This window comes from Patiria miniata, unplaced genomic scaffold, assembly GCF_015706575.1.
Source record: "Patiria miniata isolate m_02_andy unplaced genomic scaffold, ASM1570657v1 HiC_scaffold_14, whole genome shotgun sequence".
In the NCBI taxonomy this organism is placed as follows: Eukaryota; Metazoa; Echinodermata; class Asteroidea; order Valvatida; family Asterinidae; genus Patiria; species Patiria miniata.
This window is the reverse complement of record NW_024037052.1, coordinates 10,330,295-10,350,248: the sequence shown is the minus strand read 5'-3', so window position 1 is coordinate 10,350,248 and position 19,954 is coordinate 10,330,295. Positions and strand designations below refer to the sequence as shown.

At 39.8% G+C, this 19,954-nt stretch overlaps 1 protein-coding gene across 2 annotated transcripts; it reads right to left on the bottom strand.

Annotated features, from left to right (window-relative positions):
* Nucleotides 1-1,520: 1,520 nt before the first annotated feature.
* On the bottom strand, nt 1,521-19,794 carry LOC119722036 (steroid hormone receptor ERR2-like). Of its 2 annotated transcripts, none has more exons than XM_038192025.1 (7): nt 19,698-19,794; nt 15,206-15,575; nt 14,052-14,162; nt 13,305-13,460; nt 12,097-12,310; nt 7,904-8,097; nt 1,521-6,679 (listed from the first exon to the last, which is right to left on the bottom strand). In XM_038192025.1, the coding sequence occupies exons 2-7, from the start codon at nt 15,519-15,521 to the stop codon at nt 6,426-6,428; spliced, it is 1,245 nt and encodes a 414-aa protein (XP_038047953.1). In that variant the 5' UTR covers nt 15,522-15,575; nt 19,698-19,794; the 3' UTR covers nt 1,521-6,425. The 2 variants fall into 2 exon arrangements, with proteins under 2 accessions (XP_038047953.1, XP_038047952.1); XM_038192024.1 differs by lacking the exon at nt 19,698-19,794 and adding an exon at nt 17,305-17,757.
* Nucleotides 19,795-19,954: the final 160 nt, after the last annotated feature.

Sequence of the window (19,954 nt, the reverse complement as noted above, 5' to 3'; positions counted from 1 at the left end):
AAGTCGTCACCGTTTTCACGAAGAGGCGAATTTAGTATTTCACTGCCTGAACAAACATTCGAGATAAGCGCGTTTAAAGTTGGTCCTTTTTTCATTTGACAATTTGAAACTTAAAGATGCATAAAATATGCAAGATCATAGGTATCAGAGGAAAAAAGAGCTTCTAATCTTCCTAAATGTAGCAAACTTTAAGAAAAATAGGTGATTAGTTTCGCAGAGTTAATCAATTAAGAGAAGTGGCTGTTCGTGAAAACGAAAAAAGGACCAATTAGCAAATTCTCCCCTTCGTGAAAACGCTAAAGTGACTACGCGCAGATTTCGCCCTTCTGCGGTCTGAGTCAATGCATTTTTTGTACAGTACGCGCGGATTCTGCTCCACTGCGCATGCGCCTTGAAATTCGCCCCTTCGTGAAACGTTTTCTGCACGTCGCACGCGCATGGAATTCGCCCCTTCGTGATGTACGCGCCATTGTATTACAATGTATTTATTTACTGAAAATGTATTAAAACCTTAGAGTGCGTAATTCGCCCCTTCGTGAAAACGCAAAACGGCACTTTTGGCAAATTCGCCCGTTCGTTAATTAGGTTAATTAAGATTTTAATTAATTTTTCGAAAGTATAGCCTCAACAGGTTGTAGGTATTGATATATTTATTCATTTTCACCAAAAAACAAATCTCGAAAAACAGACGATTTTCATGAAATTCGCCCCTTCGTGAAAACGGTGACGAATTATACACATCCCGACTCCAACCAGTCTTAAGCATAGTGTTTAATACCGACCAAGCACATATTTATTCCCATTCATAAATACCAGTCGTCAACAAATCAAAGATTTCCAACGATTGTGTTCAACAATTTTACTGAAGGTTTTTGATACACCTCTCTAGCTGTTATTATGGAGTGTCAAGCTCGCGAGTAGGACGTAAACAACTCCTTTTATGGAGATTTGCGCCCGCGTCGAGCGTACTGCGCTATGTCGCGCAGATGTGGCGAGTGCGTTAATTGTGAATTCATAAATACCTAACAGTTTACCCATTCCTATTGGTCGAGAGCCCGTCACGTGGCCGGTCTTAAACATATGATAAAGACATGGCTAATAGAGACATGTGCTGATAAAGATGGGCTTCGCCTATAGGGTAATTATCACCCATCCAGACTCCAACCATTCTCAAACAGAGTGTTATAATACCTCTCAAACACACATTTATTCCCTTATTTAAGACTGAGAAATACTGACATTGCCCATGCCTACGTGAGGATTATGAACGTTCAACCAATAAAACGGTGACAGGCACTGGTTTTCATAGGAGTCCAAATTTCATGTGACACTGGAAAAGTGTTTAAGACCAGCCAGCCCCGCCTTAATCACCCGTATAAGACTGGCCACGTGAGGGGCTCTCGACCAATGGAAATTGGTGAACTGTCTTAGGTATTTATGAATAAGTTTTAAATACAAACTACTTCCTTTTAAGTCTCAACCCTACCGTTTATCTTTTCACCAAACCACAACATCGTATCTGTAATTTGCACAAGCGTGTTTGGACGCGTAGTCCATTTAATCACTTTACCTGGGGCGTATGCACAATTATTTCAACAGATAACGCACAATGAAAATTATTATTAATTAATTACAAAAGACCGATATGTGTGAATTTCCATGAAATATTGACTCATTGGTTGTATTGCGCGTGCCTTATAGTGAACATGATTACACGGTAAAGAGGCCAGATTTAATGCAAATTCAATATGACACCTTTATGCATCTACATGAAATGGCCTTATACTATAGTCGCTTTTACACGGTTGCATCAGTTGTTGCTTGATGTAGCAAAGTAGTTCAGACACAATCTTAAGATGTAGTTTTGTGCTTAGAGATGGGCCGCATCTGCGAAGTGCATGTTGCAACAAGTCTTTCTCAGAACGATACGCATAGACCTGCTCCATATAGATTGAACTTTTCGTAATACAAACCTTCTACTAGGCTAATACTCTTCCACTGTGTAATCCATAAAAATGAAAAATATCCCTTTTCTTTTTGAAGGCACAATACATTTAAAATATCAATGGTAAACGTTTCCAATAAAATGGTATCTTACTCTTTAAATATAATATTATAACATTAACACATCAATGCATCGTACCTCGTTACATGCAACATATACTTGAAACCAATCAATTTGACATAATTACATACACCTTTAAAACATGTTTTATACATCTATTAATTCATATTGACCAAGCATGGTTACAAATAACACTAAAGACTGTATTTATCATTTGTGCTCACGTAATAACTTCAGTGATAAAGATATCATGGTATTACCTTTACTATACTATATATGTAAAGTTGTTCAAAGAATGAATAACAATGATTGTACCACGTTTCAGAAACCGCATTTCATTGGTCTGTTTCCCCCAACAGTTATTGGTACAGCTAGCTATCTTCGTTTGTAAAATAACATATCACATAAATACTACACCGCACATTAGTTACCTGTACGTAACCCGTATGCTTTCTTGCTGTTTACATCTGTCAAACATTAATTGTGTCATTGGTAACTATACTTTCATCACTGCTTACTATTAACTTGTCGAAGCAGATACCTGAAGACACGTTTGAGATTGACATTATTTTGGATCACATTTTTTTTCAATCTTTACTGAAGCTGGTGATAATCAATAAGAATTGAATAATGAAGCAATTCATGACTGCTACGACGTGGCACATTAAGGCCTGCACTTATTTATAGCTAAACTCCAACAAATCATATCATTGACAACAAACATAAGGAGCACCAAAAAAAACATATCAAGAACTGAGGAGATTAAAAAAGAATAATATGTTAACAAATTCCAACAGAAGAGTATTGATTTGTTTTCCCCCTCACAGCTATATTCGTCTAATGCCCAAATATTTCCCACTAAATGTGCAAACAAAACTTAGGAGAACATACGCCTCTGAACTAGTTCCGAAATCTTCCTTGCCAAGTGAGTAGGGACTGGTAACCTGCCTCAGGCTTTCTGCGTTAGCATACTTTGAATTTCTCAGTACATGGTTGATTCCACAATTCGTCACTCTTGTTAATTAATATTGTAGGGCAACGACTTTTAGGAGGCACCGTATATTGGCACACCGCCCAACTTCTTTTATGAATGTATTACAAGCGCCTTGCTGTCAGTCAGTACAGTCTTTGGTACAGTGCGCAAGGTATACGCGCGAAATCTTCCTTTTCAGTCTGCACTCCAAAGTGTGAGTATCGTAGCTCGATTTGTGCTCTAAAACTAACCTTTTTACTTAGGAAGACCATACTTTGTAGTTTCTGTACATTCTCATTTCATTGTGTTATTATCCCTGCCACTACTGGATGAAGTTTTATTTCATAGCATGTCACCAAAAGGAGTGATTTTGAGGTGAATTTCGTATCGTCTTCATCCGAAAGGTTTCATGTGCGAATCACAATCATGCAGGTTTGTACTGTTTCATGTTGGGTTTATGTGTCGGCTGCTGTATGTTTTACACTTGCGTTTCGATCTTTGCCTCAAATACTGTACTTTATCAGGTATAATCTGGGAGGCCGAGTCCACACAATCAAACACTTTATAAACTTAGACCTTTATAAACTTAAAATTTATAGAAACTTTGTAGCACTTGGAACTTGACCTTAAACTTTGAAATTAGAACTTTAAAGGGAAAAATACAACATTTGCAAACATCAAAAAATAAAACTACCAAATTATTTTGAAATACCTTGCTGGCCTGTTGGTGAATGACAGTCTTAAGCATCCTGTAAAACCATGGCACCTGTGTGCTGACATTTTCAAGAAAAATGGTATTTTCGTATCAATTTCCAACGCTGGTCGGCCGACCAGCGTTGGAATAAACTGGCTTTTTTCAGTACTGGCCACAATTGACCATATTAAGTTAGTCCACATTTGTTTGCAATTGATTACACACCTATGAACCGGTGCAAGCCTGCTAGACTGGTTCCCTGACCTTACAATATCCCAGTGCCTATAATTTGCTCCGTTTCATCTTAAATGTAGTCAGGGAACCAGACTACATGAAAATGATTGTTTTTCTTGGTTTTCATAGCATCTACGAATCCAACTCGTAAAACAGTCATTGAAACAATATTTGCTACATATTACCAACCCCCCCAAATCCATCCATTTCTGAAAAATACACCAAAAGCAAATGATGTATACATTGTATTCCCTTTAACTTAAGCAATTGGACTTGATAATTTGGAATTTGGGATTTGGAATTACAGTTTAGAAATAAGAGCTTAAGTGTAATTTGACTTGAAACTAATTTTGTGAGCTGAAATTGAGATTGATGTCAAAAGCCAGAAATATTGTAAAGCTTTTGATAAATAAAAGTTTTGTACTATTGGAGCAAGTACATTTTGTTGCCTTGGCGTCCTGAAATCATTTAAGCGGACCTCCTTAATGGCGTACTGCTACAGCGTCGCAGACTGGATGCCTTGGAAAACTTTCAATATTCACAAATATATTATACCTATTTGCATTCCATTTCTTTCTTATGCCTTAACCCTGGCATTTTCCTCTTCCCACTAACTCCAAAAGTTCACTCTTACTTCAACTGACCTTGTAAGGCATCCAGCAGCACATAATTAATTTTTTTCTTTTCTCATTAGTGCCTTAGGCCTAAACCTTATTTTCTTAATTTCTTCACAACTTGAACATTTCTATTTCATTTTAAATGCACTGAACAGTACAAAAATACAAATATAACTTCTGCATCCTTTTCCTCCAATGGAACATCTTCATTGTCTATATTTCATCAGCACAACTTCCTATCTGATCTGTATATTGACCTCATTCACATCTATTCACGTCCCTTGCAGAATTTCATCCAAACAACATATTTATATATTTTTTATAAAGCTAGACCTGATTAAATGTACTGAAAAACCAGTAAAGTTTCTCAACTCTAACTCCAAAGAGCTATGGACACACCAAGTACTGCCATCAACATAGTGCACCCTCCAAGTACTCGGGATGTGCACCAGCTACTTGGGATAATATACAAGACCTTTCCTCCCTAGCGGATGAGATAGATGTCCACTTGACACTAAACAACCAATACAACTGAAAACTCAACTCCATAATGCCAGCCTCTCGAAGGTAAACTAGAAACTACATGAGCCAGTGAAACCTCTGGTATAAAAGTTGGCTTCTATGGCACAGGACCTGAAGTCCTCCAAGGACACCGAAAGCGATGTCGAGTCTAAGCATCCTTCACCTGCAATACCTACTCCATACTCTTCTCAAGACCTCTTCAAAGCTACAACTTAGACATTCATGACACTTTACAATGACTGTTCATGACCCTTTCACAAGACGGATTGTTAACGTCTCATGCAACTGCCTCTTATCTCTGTCATTTACAGTACTACATGTACTTCAAAACAAGACTTGATTCCATGGACCTAGAGGACCTAACCAAAAAAGCTCATTTAAAAATGTAGACAGCCTTCCGCATGCCTGACGTATGTTTAGAAAGCCATTCCAGGCGTTTTCATGCAGTATACATTTCTGAAGGTTTGTATACATGTATTTTTAAAAACATCTTTAATGGATTTGAGCCTTTCTTTGAATCAGGTATTCATTTTATGTCAAATGGCACTACTGCAAACTTACTCTTATTGCCGACTTCACCATGTAAACCTTCAAACCTTATCTTTCATACCACCAAATTACTTCTGAATTACTTTTATTTTATTCACTCTATATAATTCTCGAAACTTTTAATATGTGTATATGTCCTAAGTTTTTTTGTGACTACATGTATATGAAGGTAACACGTCATGAAACTATAGTGCAGATTCCAAGAGCGTCTCTAGCTACCCCTCAACCAGAGTTGTGGTCAAATTACGTGCCACAATTTACCCAGTTTTATGGTTAGTCCGTGATTGGATCCTGGTCGCCTCGTGATTCACTCGAGCAATTAGCTCATGATTGGCCAATGTTTGGCTCATAGTTTAATGATTGGCTCGTAGTTTTTAGCTCATTGGCATATGTTTGGCTCATGGTTGGCTCATGATATGCCCACGTTAGGCTCAATGTTGGCTCACGATTGGTTTTTAAATGGCTCATGATTATAATTCATTATTGGCTCACGGTTGACTTGATCTATGACAGCAGTTCTTTAGAACTATAACACTTCTTTTTCTAATAGGATGAATATCCTTTCACGTCAATGCCTTTTATACTTTCTAATCTTTGTTGTTATGTAAATGCTTCATGCAAAGTAGTTCCTTTATTCAAAAATATACATTTATACAAATACAGAATAACAATTTACGACAGTATGACCACCAAGGACAAGCAAGCTCTCCTACATAATACAGACCGATATGCAATCAAACTAGGCAATGGGCATTATAGCTGTACGTGTATTTAGAGTGACGTGAAGCCATCTACAAACATTTCCTGAGCTAGCGGATCCACAGGTAAAGTTCCCTTGTCAATCATATCAAAGAAGCAGTTGGCAGCCTTAGCACTCAACGCCCTCAAAGCTTGAAGGCGCAGCAACATTTGGCCGTAGTGTTTGGTATCCTGGGGTCGCTTTGTCTGGCAATAAAAGTAGAAGCAATCCATGAAGCGTGCTTGAAGACGTTGCACTACCTCTTTGTCTTGAAGTCCCGCTGCATCTAAAGCCATAAATTTAAACAATTTCAGCTATAGAAATTCCTGAGCACATTCTTTTTTAAATTTTAACCAAATGGAAAAGCTTTTGTTTCTTTATTTGTAGCAAATTTCGACACAGTGGGAATTCAAAGGTCACTCACAGTAAAATTTTGCCTGATATATACGTACATGGACTGCACATGTATTGCCTACATATGCACTTGTGCGAAAAGGATTGCACAAATATGCTGCATGGATTTCATAAGTGTTCAACAGGGATTGCAACATGTGTTCAAACCAAAGTCAAAGTAATACATAGGAATTACGTGTATGTTAATGTATTGAGTAAGCACACGTCAAATGAATGTGCTTACCAGGAAAGGACAGTGTCAACACTTTAAGCAAGCGCAAATTAAGGAATGTGCTTACCAGCTAGGATATGATAATATCAATGCATTGAACAAGCAGAATTCAAAGTGATGTGCTTACCAGGAAATGACAGTATCAACGCATTGATCAAGCAGAATTCAAAAGAATGTGCTTTCTGGGTAATGACAGTATCAACGCATTAAGCAAGCTTAAACCATTGCTATGACGTCACACTATTGTTGAAAGTGTGGATTTGGAACTACAAATCTGATACACTGGTCACAAAGTGTGGATTCTGAAAAATGAATCTTTAGTAAAGTGTGGATTCGGAATTACGAATCCACACTTTGAACATGTCGGACAATTTTTTCCATAATGAGCATTATTAGGACCGTCTGCATGAAAACTTTCCTTCCGTATAATACGTAACTACCAATGAATCTTCACTGACAGATTCTCTGCCGTCACTGCAAAAAAAACTACTTTGAGTTTGAAAGAAAATTGTCGTATGAACTGTCCATGTTGACGTAAGGAGCCTACACACAAAATGACTTGGTAGTACGGGTGTGGCGATACACATGCTTAATACGCCACAATGCTTGATTACGTATTTAGCCTCTAAAAATCCTTTGTAAATAACCTTAATGGCCACGACTTGAGTACGGGAGATATGCAAGTCTTATCATCTCCACTCACGTACTGGACCGTTAATGACAATACTTCTTTTGACGCAATGGTTTAAGTCAAGTGTGGATTCTTAATTTACGAATTAAGAATCCACACTTTCTCATGTTTGAATTCAATAGAATGTGCTTATATTACTGGGAAATGACAGTATCAATGCATTAAGCAAGAAGAAATCAACAGAATGTGCTTACCGGGAAATGACAGTATCAACGCATTGAGCAGGCAGAAGTCAGAATAATCAACGTTCATCTCAGACAGGCGCTTTGCAAAGGTACAGGTGGACTTGATCAATTCAAGATCCCATCCCATTTTGACAGTTTCCTCTTCATTCAGCACCACCCCTTCAGCAAACTGTAGGATCTTATTGCGACAAGTAGCCATTGACCTGCCAACAAAGCAACACAAACACATGATAATGTATGGCACAGCACCACCCTCAATCAAGAGTTTCAGATACAGTTAATTAAAATTACTGACATCATGTTTTTGCAAACATATTTTTTTCTACCTTGTCAAAATTGATGTCGCTATAATGCCATACTGCCAAATAATTTCTCTTCATTCTAAAGAAGACGTGTTACATATACACTATAAACATACAAAGAACTAGAGATATGTGTTTGTTGAGTTACAAACCCTGCGTGATCAGGCTTAAAACTATTGCATAGGACATTGCCAAGTTGAGAATATTTGTCAGAACAGAGAAAGGATCATGAAATAACAGTCGTTTTTAATTTCCAAAAATATTATGCATATTTTGATGTATGATAAATATCAGTTACATTTTATGTACATGAACGTGTTATTTCCGGTTTGATGATGTTAGCATTTAAAATGTGCAAACTGGACACTGATATAGTTTAATAAGAGAGGATGTATGTTCACCATAGGATGAAAAAAAAAATGTTGAAAATGTGGAGATTATAATGAATGTTTAAATGTATGTATTATTAACACCTTACTTCCGGTTTGATGACATCACAGCATTTTGAAGCCCAAGGTCAACAAACTCAACATTGTACTGGTTATTGTTATTTTGTGGTACGAAAATAGTCATTAGGCACAGATCAAATGAAACGTTTGAATTTAAAAGAAAAGAAAACCGATCATTAGTCAATGGCCACAGATCAAAATGATGGATTTGCATTAAAAAAAAAAAGAAAACTGATCTTTTCAATAACTTTCGGTCTGACTACGTCCTGACTTTGTAACCTTGCAAAGTCATTCGCGAATGTTCAAAGAATACCTAAGGGCAATTTGGTCAAATTTTGGCCACAGGTTTTTAAATTCAAAAAGTTATAACTGCCTGTAATGACGCGATCATGCTGGAGTTTTTGTGTGTGTGTGTGTGTGTTTGGGATTCCCCACTAAGCCCTTCCATATTTTGTTTGTCTGTAGTAAAATGCTTTCATTTTCAAGTTAAATTCAATTTTTATTGCACTTCTGGTCACACCGGAAGTAAAGGTCAAACAGCTTTGTGCCCAGGAATCCCCAAATGTCGCCCTCAGGTGGCAATGTCTAAATGATTACAAACAATGAAAATGGTAATTCATTCATTTGAAAAGTTAAATCTCAAAGTATTTGTTCAAATTTTGACCTAAAATGGCTTTTTATTTGATACCTGACGACATCACGATGACGTCACAAAGTTTTTCACATTTTCGGACCAGGTTTCAAGTTTATACCAGGTTTCTTCATCATCCCTTGAATCGTTTGGAAGATATTTAGTTCATTTTGATCTAGGCTTCTACATGTACAATGTATCTGTACATTGTATTTAAAATTTACCTAACTTTGACCTTCAAGTGACTCCACATCCACAACAAACAAATTGTACATCAATTAACCCTTACTCTCTGAGGGTAGTTTACTGCATGTCAGTTGGTTATGCCAATGCCCTCCAGCTGCAGTTATTTGGCAGATAACAAGTCTTAACAGTGAAGGCTCCAATTGGCAGGAGTTGGAGGCCCTGGAGGGTGCCTGATACTGACCAGCTGGGGGCACTCACTTTGTTATCAGAGGACTCTCATTGTTCTCTGTGGCATGTATTGGAGTGCCTGTCCAGTTACCCTTGAAATGACATGGCAGATATTGGAGGGCCATGCAAAAAACATAGGAGATTTTCTTGAGGCACAATTGGCATGCATTGGAGGGTCAAGTAGGGTAAGGGTTAATGGTCTATCTGATTACAAAGTATAAACATGATATTTTATTTGGATCATGGGTTATGCATAATTAATGATAATGGTAAAAAAATGACCGGATTAGGTCATCTTTTACGACAAATCGCTTGTAATTTGATACCTGATGACATCATCATGACCTCATAGTAATGCACACCCGATGGTCTGTGTCTATGTTTGTGCCAAGTTTCAAGTTCATGCTATGTACCGTTTAAAAAAAAACATGGAGAATGCTCGAGGGCGGAAAAAATTGTACAAAATATGTACAATATCAAAACACCTAATACTAATGGACCATTTTAAAACGGTAATCTGGTATTGCCAGATCACCCAACTTTACAAGAGAATCTTTACTATGAGTACTACAAGATGTCTGCAATGAACAGAACCCAAATCTGATGTGTGGCACACACCACTTGCCATCATGTACTCTGCCTTTGGTAACCAATTTATTACATTAACCCTTACTCTCTGAGGGTAGTTTACTGCATGTCAGTTGGTTATGCCAATGCCCTCCAGCTGCAGTTTATTGGAGGATACTTAAATGTAGCAGTGAAGGCTCCAATTGGCAGGAGTTGGAGGCCCTGGAGGGTGCCTGATACTGACCAGCTGGGGGCACTTGATTGTTATCAGAGGACTCTCATTGTTCTCTGTGGCATGTATTGGAGTGCCTGTCCAGTTACCCTTGAAATGACATGGCAGATATTGGAGGGCCATGCAAAAAACATAGGAGATTTTCTTGAGGCACATATTGGCATGCGTTGGAGGGTCTAGTAGGGTAAGGGTTAATGTCACTCACTGGTCATTACAAGGTAGGAACCCTCTGTGCAACCACTTTAATAAATAATTTTATTGGAATTGGTATTAAGCGAACGGATATGATTAGCGTACCAGATAGGTCATCATTTGTGTGGTCTTGTGATGTCATACACAACTCTATCCATTACATATATGTATGTAAAGGCACACAATGCATAAGTGGGAAATGCATTAAATAGTCAATTTCACCCTCTTTTCGAATAAATTTGTGAGATATCCTAAAAAGATTGCAAACTGTTTGCAATCTGTGCACTGGCTCTAACGATGATATGCTCCCATACACAGACGACCCATGTTGTCCGACTACGGTATGTACAAACGCCTATCAGGTAGAGGACATTGAAAAAAAATCACCTTTAATGTGGCTGCACATGACACGCGATGACATAATCATGACATCACTCGTCCATGTACGACTGTACTGTGGGGTCTTAGTCTTGCTAAGTTTCATTAGGATTTAAATCAGTTTACTGTGTGAAATATGTCTATGGGATTTGATTTAAAAGAAGTTAAAAAAAAAAACCAGAACAAAACCAAAGGCTTTTCTGGAACATTCCAGAAAAGCAACAAAATGGAAACACAACATTTTTTATTTTGTTTGGCCTTGTAGGTTAATCCTTAATAACTGCAATGTCCAGCTCACAAGCAACAGTCAATTAGTCAGTTAGTGAGGCAGGTTACACTAGGCTGGCCATCTGGAACCACCCCAAACAATACATGTTAATGTTTGCACAACTGCAATAAACCTAATTACTTTTGAAAAACACTGTGAAATGTGAACTTTTGTTACGTTTGACTCCACTTTACACATCATATTACGCAACGCAGGGGGAGGCGGCTTCACCACCTGTCACCTGCGCCGCCTGTCACCTGCTTCATGGTGGAGCAACTCGTGTACAACTCGTAAACACAAACCCACACAGACTTGTTCTGTAGTTGTTGGGACTACACACGAGTTGTCCCATGGAACCATGGGACCGAAGACGCTGTGGGGACAGCAGAAAGTCCCCACAACTTGGTCCTAATTTACTGACAGTAAAAAACTTCCCCATAACATTGTGACAGCCCACTCACACATACCAGCAGGTTTGTTCATGGTGTAAATCAAGGGTTTTCTGTTTCTCCTCATCAATCTTTTGTTTATACTTTTCTACACGTTGGTTTTGTACACGTTCTCTCATCGAGGTTGTCCTCGATTAATGACTCCTGTCCTTAATTACTCGATGGTGATTCACATCTGTGTCCTCGATTTACACCATAAACAGGCACACACATACACCCTTTCTTCTTTATAGTATAGTGGTGATATAAGACCACATTGTTTTCATCCGACAAATTGTACCAGTTTTAAGGGTATTGTGCAACGATAAGTTAACTCTTACCTGTAAGCCAGCCGGAGAATATTAAGTTCCATAAAGGAGCTTTTCAAAAGACACATTTGATCGCCAATGCTAAGGTCTGTGAAGCCAGGCACTTTCTTAGCCCATCGGATGATGAGTTGTAGTTCTTTGTAGCCACATTGCATCATACTACTCGCTTCATCACTGGCCTGCTCACCCACTGCTTCATCACCTGGCCCTTCCACATCTTGTGATCCTGACAGTTGAAAGATACAAATACATTATCAACATCATGCAGAACATGAGGCAGACTTTCCTTCAATGTGGGCATTGGAAGGACTACAGAATATAATTTATGCTTTATTTAAACGACCCAAAAAAAAACCTCAGGCCTCTGCAACCCTTTGAAAAGCGCTTTTGTTTTGAAATTCCTTCAATATGGACCAGTCTACACTAAAAGAACTGAACTATTGTCGGGCCGAGTAATTATTCACTGATTAAGCATAAGGCAACGTTTTTATTACAAAATATAGCTACTTGAACAAGAGAAAACTATTTTTCCAGGTGATGTTCCCTTTCAACGTGCGCATGTTGTGATTTACACAGTTACAATTTAATTCTCAACCATGAATATCTCAGGTCTAATATACAAGTATTGACTGCTTCTGGTGGTGTATCAAAACTAGCCTCCTGCACCAATTCATGGCATTTTTCTTTTTTGCAAGGTGAAGCTGATGAGAAATGGAACACTTGGTGGATCACATCTCACTCACAGATGGAAATGCATTGAAATGTTTGAAACCAACCCTGTAGCACATGTGTAAATGGAACTCCAGTTGCTATGTTGGTCGTTATGTTGGTTGTTATGTGTATACTTTCTCAGAGTGAGGCTGCTGTGGTCTAGTCTCTTTGGCTGTGCATGGTAATATAGTAAAATAGCAAATTTCACGTGCGCGAGGTGACATTCCTGTAACATCATGATTAAGCAGTTACAAAGTTTGCTTCCAAACCAGGGCTCTGGTCACGGCCTCCGCTGAATGCAATGGCTGTTGTCAGCAATCAGCAGGCCTCTAACCAGTTTTTCAACATCCTGTGCAAAGTGCACGCATGTGGCAAGAGCGTAGTCTCCTAAAACTTTTTAAATACCGCCACTTTAACACTGAGCAATGTTTAAACAAATAAAACGACTCCTGTGATGGGGCTCTTGAACAATGTCAGAACAGGTAAACTGTCCCAAGTAACAGCATTACCTCCTACTGGTATGATGTCTGGTCTGGAGGCCTTCAATTCTTCCAGTAGTTGCATCATATCATTGCTTTTGTCAGGAGCCATGATGTCATCATGTCTGGAGTCCTGCTCTTCTGATGACGACGCTGCATCCAATATGTCCTCGCAATGACTCCTCTCTGTGCAGGCATCAAGTACAGTTGAAGATAAGATGGGAAGTGTACATATTTAAACAAGTTTTCCCATTTGATAGCAGTGGGTACCACGACCAAATGTTTTTCTTGCCCTTGTCCATGTTTAATATGTACTGTATGTTAATGTTCGGAAATGCAGACTGAACTTATAACACTAGATGTAAATGGTTTTAAGACTCGTCTCACCTACCTACATGTATGTTGAATCTGTATGGTCCACTGTACGTAACACGTGTTAGTCCATTTTAAGTGGACCCCATTCAGGAAGACAACCATTCATGACACTGGCTTGTACGTACAGGTTGGACACAATTTTCAATGTTTTCTACACACAAGTAAAACCTCCAACTCATGTGCAATGGTAAGTGGGTTCTTGGGCAAGACACCATGAGTATAAATGGGTACCTGTTAGAGTAAAAACCAGATTTTACTGATCTCAAGCTGTTGCAGAAAACTGGTTTCATGGCCTGATAAACAGGGGTCATAATTGAAAATTTGGTAAAAAGTTCTTTATTAGCACCACATATTTATTATTATTTTCATGTACAAAGTGAGTGATGGTTATCTAGGTCATACCTGTAGCTTGGTCTTGTGCTTGAGGCTCTGGCTCCAATGCTGGTGTAGTTGGATCTGATTTGAGCTTTTTAGCATGTGGTCTTCCACCAGGTGCCCTGTCCTCTCGTACAGCTGCAACAAATACAGGTCAATTATTGACCACTTCACTTGAGCCCGTGTGTCCTTCACATACATCCCGGTCCACTAGCTTGACCGTCCCCCCCCCCCCCACCAATCCAACTCCCCCTCGACCAAGGCCCCTCCACAATCATTTTGAAAATCACATTTATTTGCTAAAATTGTGCACCACTCAAAAACAAAATGTGAAAACTTCCAATAAGTCATCATTATGGACTCTGTGTATGCACATAGATGGCGCTTTCTGACCACATGGGACTCGCTGGAACCACTTTACTAAACTTATCTAAAGCCGTGTCCGAAACGGGCTTCCAGAGCTACGGCTACGTCTATTGTCAGCGCGTCCCCGCGTATTTTCAATGGGCGCAGACCTAGATCTAGCTCTAGACAGCTGATTCAGATGCAGCCTAATATAGTCCCCCACTCATTTTATGCAGCTTCCACAAGTTTTGCTACATGTAGATAACAAAAAATAAATAAATCACTCCAGTTGGTCAACCAACATTACAAGTTTCATAAAGGACAAGCTGGAAATGATTGCGGAAACTGCAGGGCCAACAAATTTCTGTTCATGCATGAGTGACATGTAATTTCTTGAAGTAGTGTTTTGAGTATAAAAATTAGGTTGTTAACCCTAGTGACCCCATGCTGTGGAGATCCATTAAAGTGAGACAAAAGAGGGCCAGGGCCTGAGGGATAAGTTGATATATAGCCATGCGATGCTCTCATGTTTCTTACTATCCAACAAACTGACAGAGAGATTTGTTGAGCTGCTGTCCGCAGCTAAAAAAATTAGAACCACTAATAAAGATTAGTTCAGTATATCAGTGGAGTTAGATTGGGGGGACAAATTCCCCTGGGGGAAGAATCCCCTAGCTTTGAGGACACATTTCCCTAGGGAATTCTTCCCCCACCCCCCTTCCCCGTGCCCCTGGACCATGGGGGGGGGGGCAGAATCCCCTGCCACACTCCCATTGACAGATATTCTGTATAAATGATCACTCAAATTCCTACCTCAAGTGCCACTTTGTACTTACCAGTCACATTCATGCCCACACTAAGGCATTTCTTGTATCTGCAATGCTGACAGTTGTTGCGGCTTTCCTTTGTGATGAGACATCCGCCCGAATGGCCGATGCCACGACATGCGTACTTCAACTGTTTCTGCACTGTTCGCTTGAAGAATCCTTTACAGCCTTCGCAGGTATTGACTGAGTAGTGTAACCCTGTTGCTTTATCTGAGCAGACCATGCACTCATTGTTGACAGTGCTGGATATATCCTCATCAAGACTACTTGTGACTGATTCTGCAGCTGTCGTTGAACTGTTGGGAAGCTGGGCTTCTGTATCCATCTTTGAAGTGCTCAATTCAATGCTGCATGATCAGTTTCGTATTGGCTACGGTACCTGTACATGGTCAACATAATTCAACTGATAAGAAAATGCACTAGTCTGTTGTCTGTGGCATATGAAAGGTTTGTCTATTATTCTGCCATCCACAACAATGTACACTGAGCACAGTCTGTGTCGGGGTGTATCAGCACAAGTTCATTGCCATCACGTGCATGAACCAGCAGTGAAGAATTTGGAAAACACAGTGTATCGCTACATGTACATGCAATACGAGCAGTATAAAGACCTTGTAACAAATGCATGAAAATGGAAAATAGGCCTACACAGAAAAAAGAAAGACAGTGTTAGGCCAAAAAAAAAAATATTCGGTCTCTGGTCAGACCAAAGTTCCGGAATTGACGCGGCCACGCGGCTTTTGGGGGGGGGGGGCTTTTTTTTCTTTTTCTTTTTTCAAGCTTGGATTGTACAGACAAGGTGGGTACTATTTTTCTTTTTTGGTGTCCTCATGTACATTGGTGTCCTCCATAATTTGCCTTGGTGCTTTCGATCATTTGCCTTGGTGCGATTTCCCATTCCTTGGTGCTCTTTGGTAAAAAAAAAATGAGGAGGTGCGGAAATAGAGGGCGCTGTTGGAGCTACCGCGGAACATTTTGGAAAAAAAACAGATCAACGCGCATGATTAAAATCGACGCGCGCGCTGACCAGAGACCGACTTATTTTTTTTTTGGTCTTATGTGAATTAACTTGCAGAAATGTTCTTTGCAACTATGTGTGCGTGACATTATGTCAAAATTCAACCATGTCGCCAAAATGAATGAACGCTGTGTACGCCAGCTGTAGACTATTCCTAGTCCCTCTGTTATCATGGCTATGGACTCGAGGCACAAAGTACCCCCCGAACGGTTACAAAAGAGTTGGGGGACGCCACTGAGAAGTGAGAGGGACAAAATTGAAAATGTTTCTCAGTCCCAGGTTCGTGTCTTATCATCATTTTTGCAACACTGACCATCATTGAGATGATATAAAGGAAAAAAGGCGTCAGGTTGCAAATATTAAAGGGACCCTGTGTCCTGGAACAGCCCAATTGGGCTACAAAACGCGCTTTGAACGAGATGATGTTAATCGGAAATAACATTTAAAAGAAGAATATAAACATCCACACAACTATCCTTTCAAAACTGGGCGTTTTTGTGCTATTCCTGTATTATGCGTGGGAGAACGAATTTCGGCTTCGGGGTCCACTTTTGCGACCCCAGAAATTTGAGCTGTTTGGATGCTACATGTAGTTGTGATTTCATTCGTAAAGTGTTTGCCTTTTGCGGCCTTTGAAGAAACCACTTTTTCTTGCATTGGTGATTGGTCACCGCGCGCTGTTCCCAAGACACATAACCTGTATATCGTACACTGAGAACGACACGAAAAATTGAAGTATTCGTACTCGCTCATGTCAGATGTAAACAAGCGGGGTTTTTTCGTCTTTTCTCGGGAACGGTAAGACATCAGGTTGGTTTCCTTCAACCAGATGTTTGAAATAGGCTAAGAAAACAATCCAAAACATGAAATATTCAGGGATTTCAGGACCTAGTGCCCCTTTAATCATCTCGATTGGAGGTCAGTCATTATATATAGTACTTAGTAGCAAAAATGCAGAGAATCTGGGGCTAAGAAACATTTCCAATTTGTTAGGAAATACTTCGAAAATGTTCTTGACTATCCATACACTCTGTACAAAACCGCCGAAGTAGCGTCAGGTTGCAACATTCATTCCAAAATGCAAACTTACCTCCTTCGTTTTAAGGGTTAAATTTTGCTCAACGTCTAGACGTCTTGGGTTTGTAAACATAGGCCCCTACATACGCCTACGTACAGCCATGGAGCTATAAAGCTAACGTACGTACGTACGGTCGGCGCATGCCGCGCCGGTTGTCGTCCTGAAATAAATATAGCGCCCCCTGTTGTTTGAGTAGTTACCATGATACAAGGCTGATATGGATCAATGAATTCATCTGAAACCAAAATTGGAGAGACCGGCTGGTGATCTTGAAGTTAAGGACACGTTGTCTGTATAGGTAGTAGGATTCACTTTTGTAGCATCCCGGTTCACCTGATTTATACTTTGACCACCACCACTGACCACGGTTTATAATTCTTCCAACATCGTGGTGTTACTTGTACCGTCCAGTCTTTATATAGAGATCAGTGGTGCACACCGAAATCTATTCCTAGCCTGCGAACGAGCTCATTATTCAGTTTGTGATCCCACCGATGATATTTGTGTGTCGGTTATCGAAAAAAAGACAGCCCCGTTTTTTATTAACCTTATTTAGTTGTAATTCACATTTAAAAAAGCACTATGTAATTCCGTTTCAAAAAGCACTATTTAAATTCAAATTAATCTAGGCCCCCCCCAAAAAAAAAAACGTTTTGTATCGGGCACAATTCGAAATTTGCCGGGCTGAGACCGAAGTGACCTTGTGTGTATTTTTGTCTTCGCTATCACGGGTGATTATTACTTCTTCTTTTTTTGTACTATTTTTTTTATTATTGTAATAACAATATCACGCATGTTATTACATTTAATTCGAGTGATTTTTGGTGGCTCTTCTTGAATGTATTTCATGATTCAGTCGCGGAATAATTGCCCTGCTGGTAGGTAGGATACATGTATGTGGGTGTAAACCCATAGAAGTGTTTGTAATTTTGCCAGGTACGCCAAACTATTTGGGGAGATACTTAAACACAGTGGCCAAGTATAAATGTTAGTATGAGGAGGATTGGTTGATGATGCAGTTTTTGCTGATGATTGTGCCCTCGTGGCACACTAGGATACCCACATCCCGCACATCATCACCAGGTTCTGTTAGGCTAAACTGTTTGGCCTGACTATCAGCGTTGACAAGTATGAGGTTCTTCACCAGCCCGCTCGGTCACAACTTCAACTGCGCCCACAATTTTCATTAATGGAACCCAGCTGAAGAATATGGACAGCTTCAAGGCAACGGGCCGCTTGCGCGTCAGAGTACCCGACCATCGCTCCATCGGCTGCCAACAAAACTATTGGTGTACAGAGCTAACGTGCTCTCCTCTCGCATGCGAGACCTAGACACCATACAGACGCAACATCAACAAACTTGAGATATTCCACATGCGCAGCCTTCGCTCTATCTTGAAGATCCGCTGGAAAGACAGGATACTTGGAGGTGCTTGAGCGAACCTAGATGACGAGCATTGAGGCAATGATCCTGATAAGCCCAGCTTCGCTGGACTGGGTACAGTCATCAGGATGGAATCCAGGATCCCTCGGCAGCTGCTGTATGGCGAGCTCAAACGAGACCAAAGACACGGTCGCCCCAGAAAGCGTCTTAAGGACGTCCAAAGCCAACATCCAGCTCGTTGGCATCCTTCCAAGAGACCTCGAGGCGGCTGCACGGGAGAGAATGAGATGTCGAACTGTGACCCGTACTGCCTGCAGAACCTTTGAGGACAGCTGCTGGCAAAACACGGAGGAAGCAAGAGAGAGACTTCAACAGGCAGTGCCAGCGGCACAAGCAGTGGCAGCCACATCGGACTTTCTTGCCCCTTCTGTACAAAATGTTGTGCTTCTACAATCGGCCTACACAGTGTAACCGGGGAGAGTGGAATTTATTAGTTTAAAATGTGGCACTCTCCTTTCAACCGAGGGGTTCCACTAAAAAATAATTTGGGTAGAGCGAATGTTTCAGTAGTCTCAATAATATGAAATGTTTTATTTATAGTACAAATTTGAGACAATAATTTTATATACAAATGATCAGGTACAGTATTTACAAAAAGAATTATACTAGGAACTTTGGTGAGTATATACAAACGACTTTGTAGGGTGTATAAAAACGACAGTCAAAAAGGGACAATAGGGTAATGAAGTTGCTCCAAGGATAGTATCTGAAATGCATAAAAACAATAAATGACTAATGAATTATGGGAATAACTTTCAGATCCAAATACATTGAACGATATTTAATTCCAAGAAATTTGGGAAAAACTGGTTTCCTTATTTGTAAATCAAAGAAAACTTTTTTATAAATACATCAGTCAGTAAACAGAATGTTGCATAAAAATGACTGTTGCATAAAAAGATTCAGGCATAAACAGCTTCAGGCATAAAAGAGTTTAATAACACACATGGGATTTACTCACCACTTGGGATAATCTACGTTCATGTCTTCTCCGTGCTCGATGTTAAAATCGATGTAGAAGCAGCAAAAATATTGCAAAATGCAATGCCGGCAACGCCGGATATAAAATTATATTGCTGCTATCGGTCAGCCGCACCAAAATCTTGCAGAAAAAGTGGAGTGTGCAATGCTCGCTGTAAATGCTGGTCGCAAAGCAGGAGCAGAACCAGGCAGATAGATGTCAACCCAAAGCAGAGTTGGAACGGAATCAAAGTTATT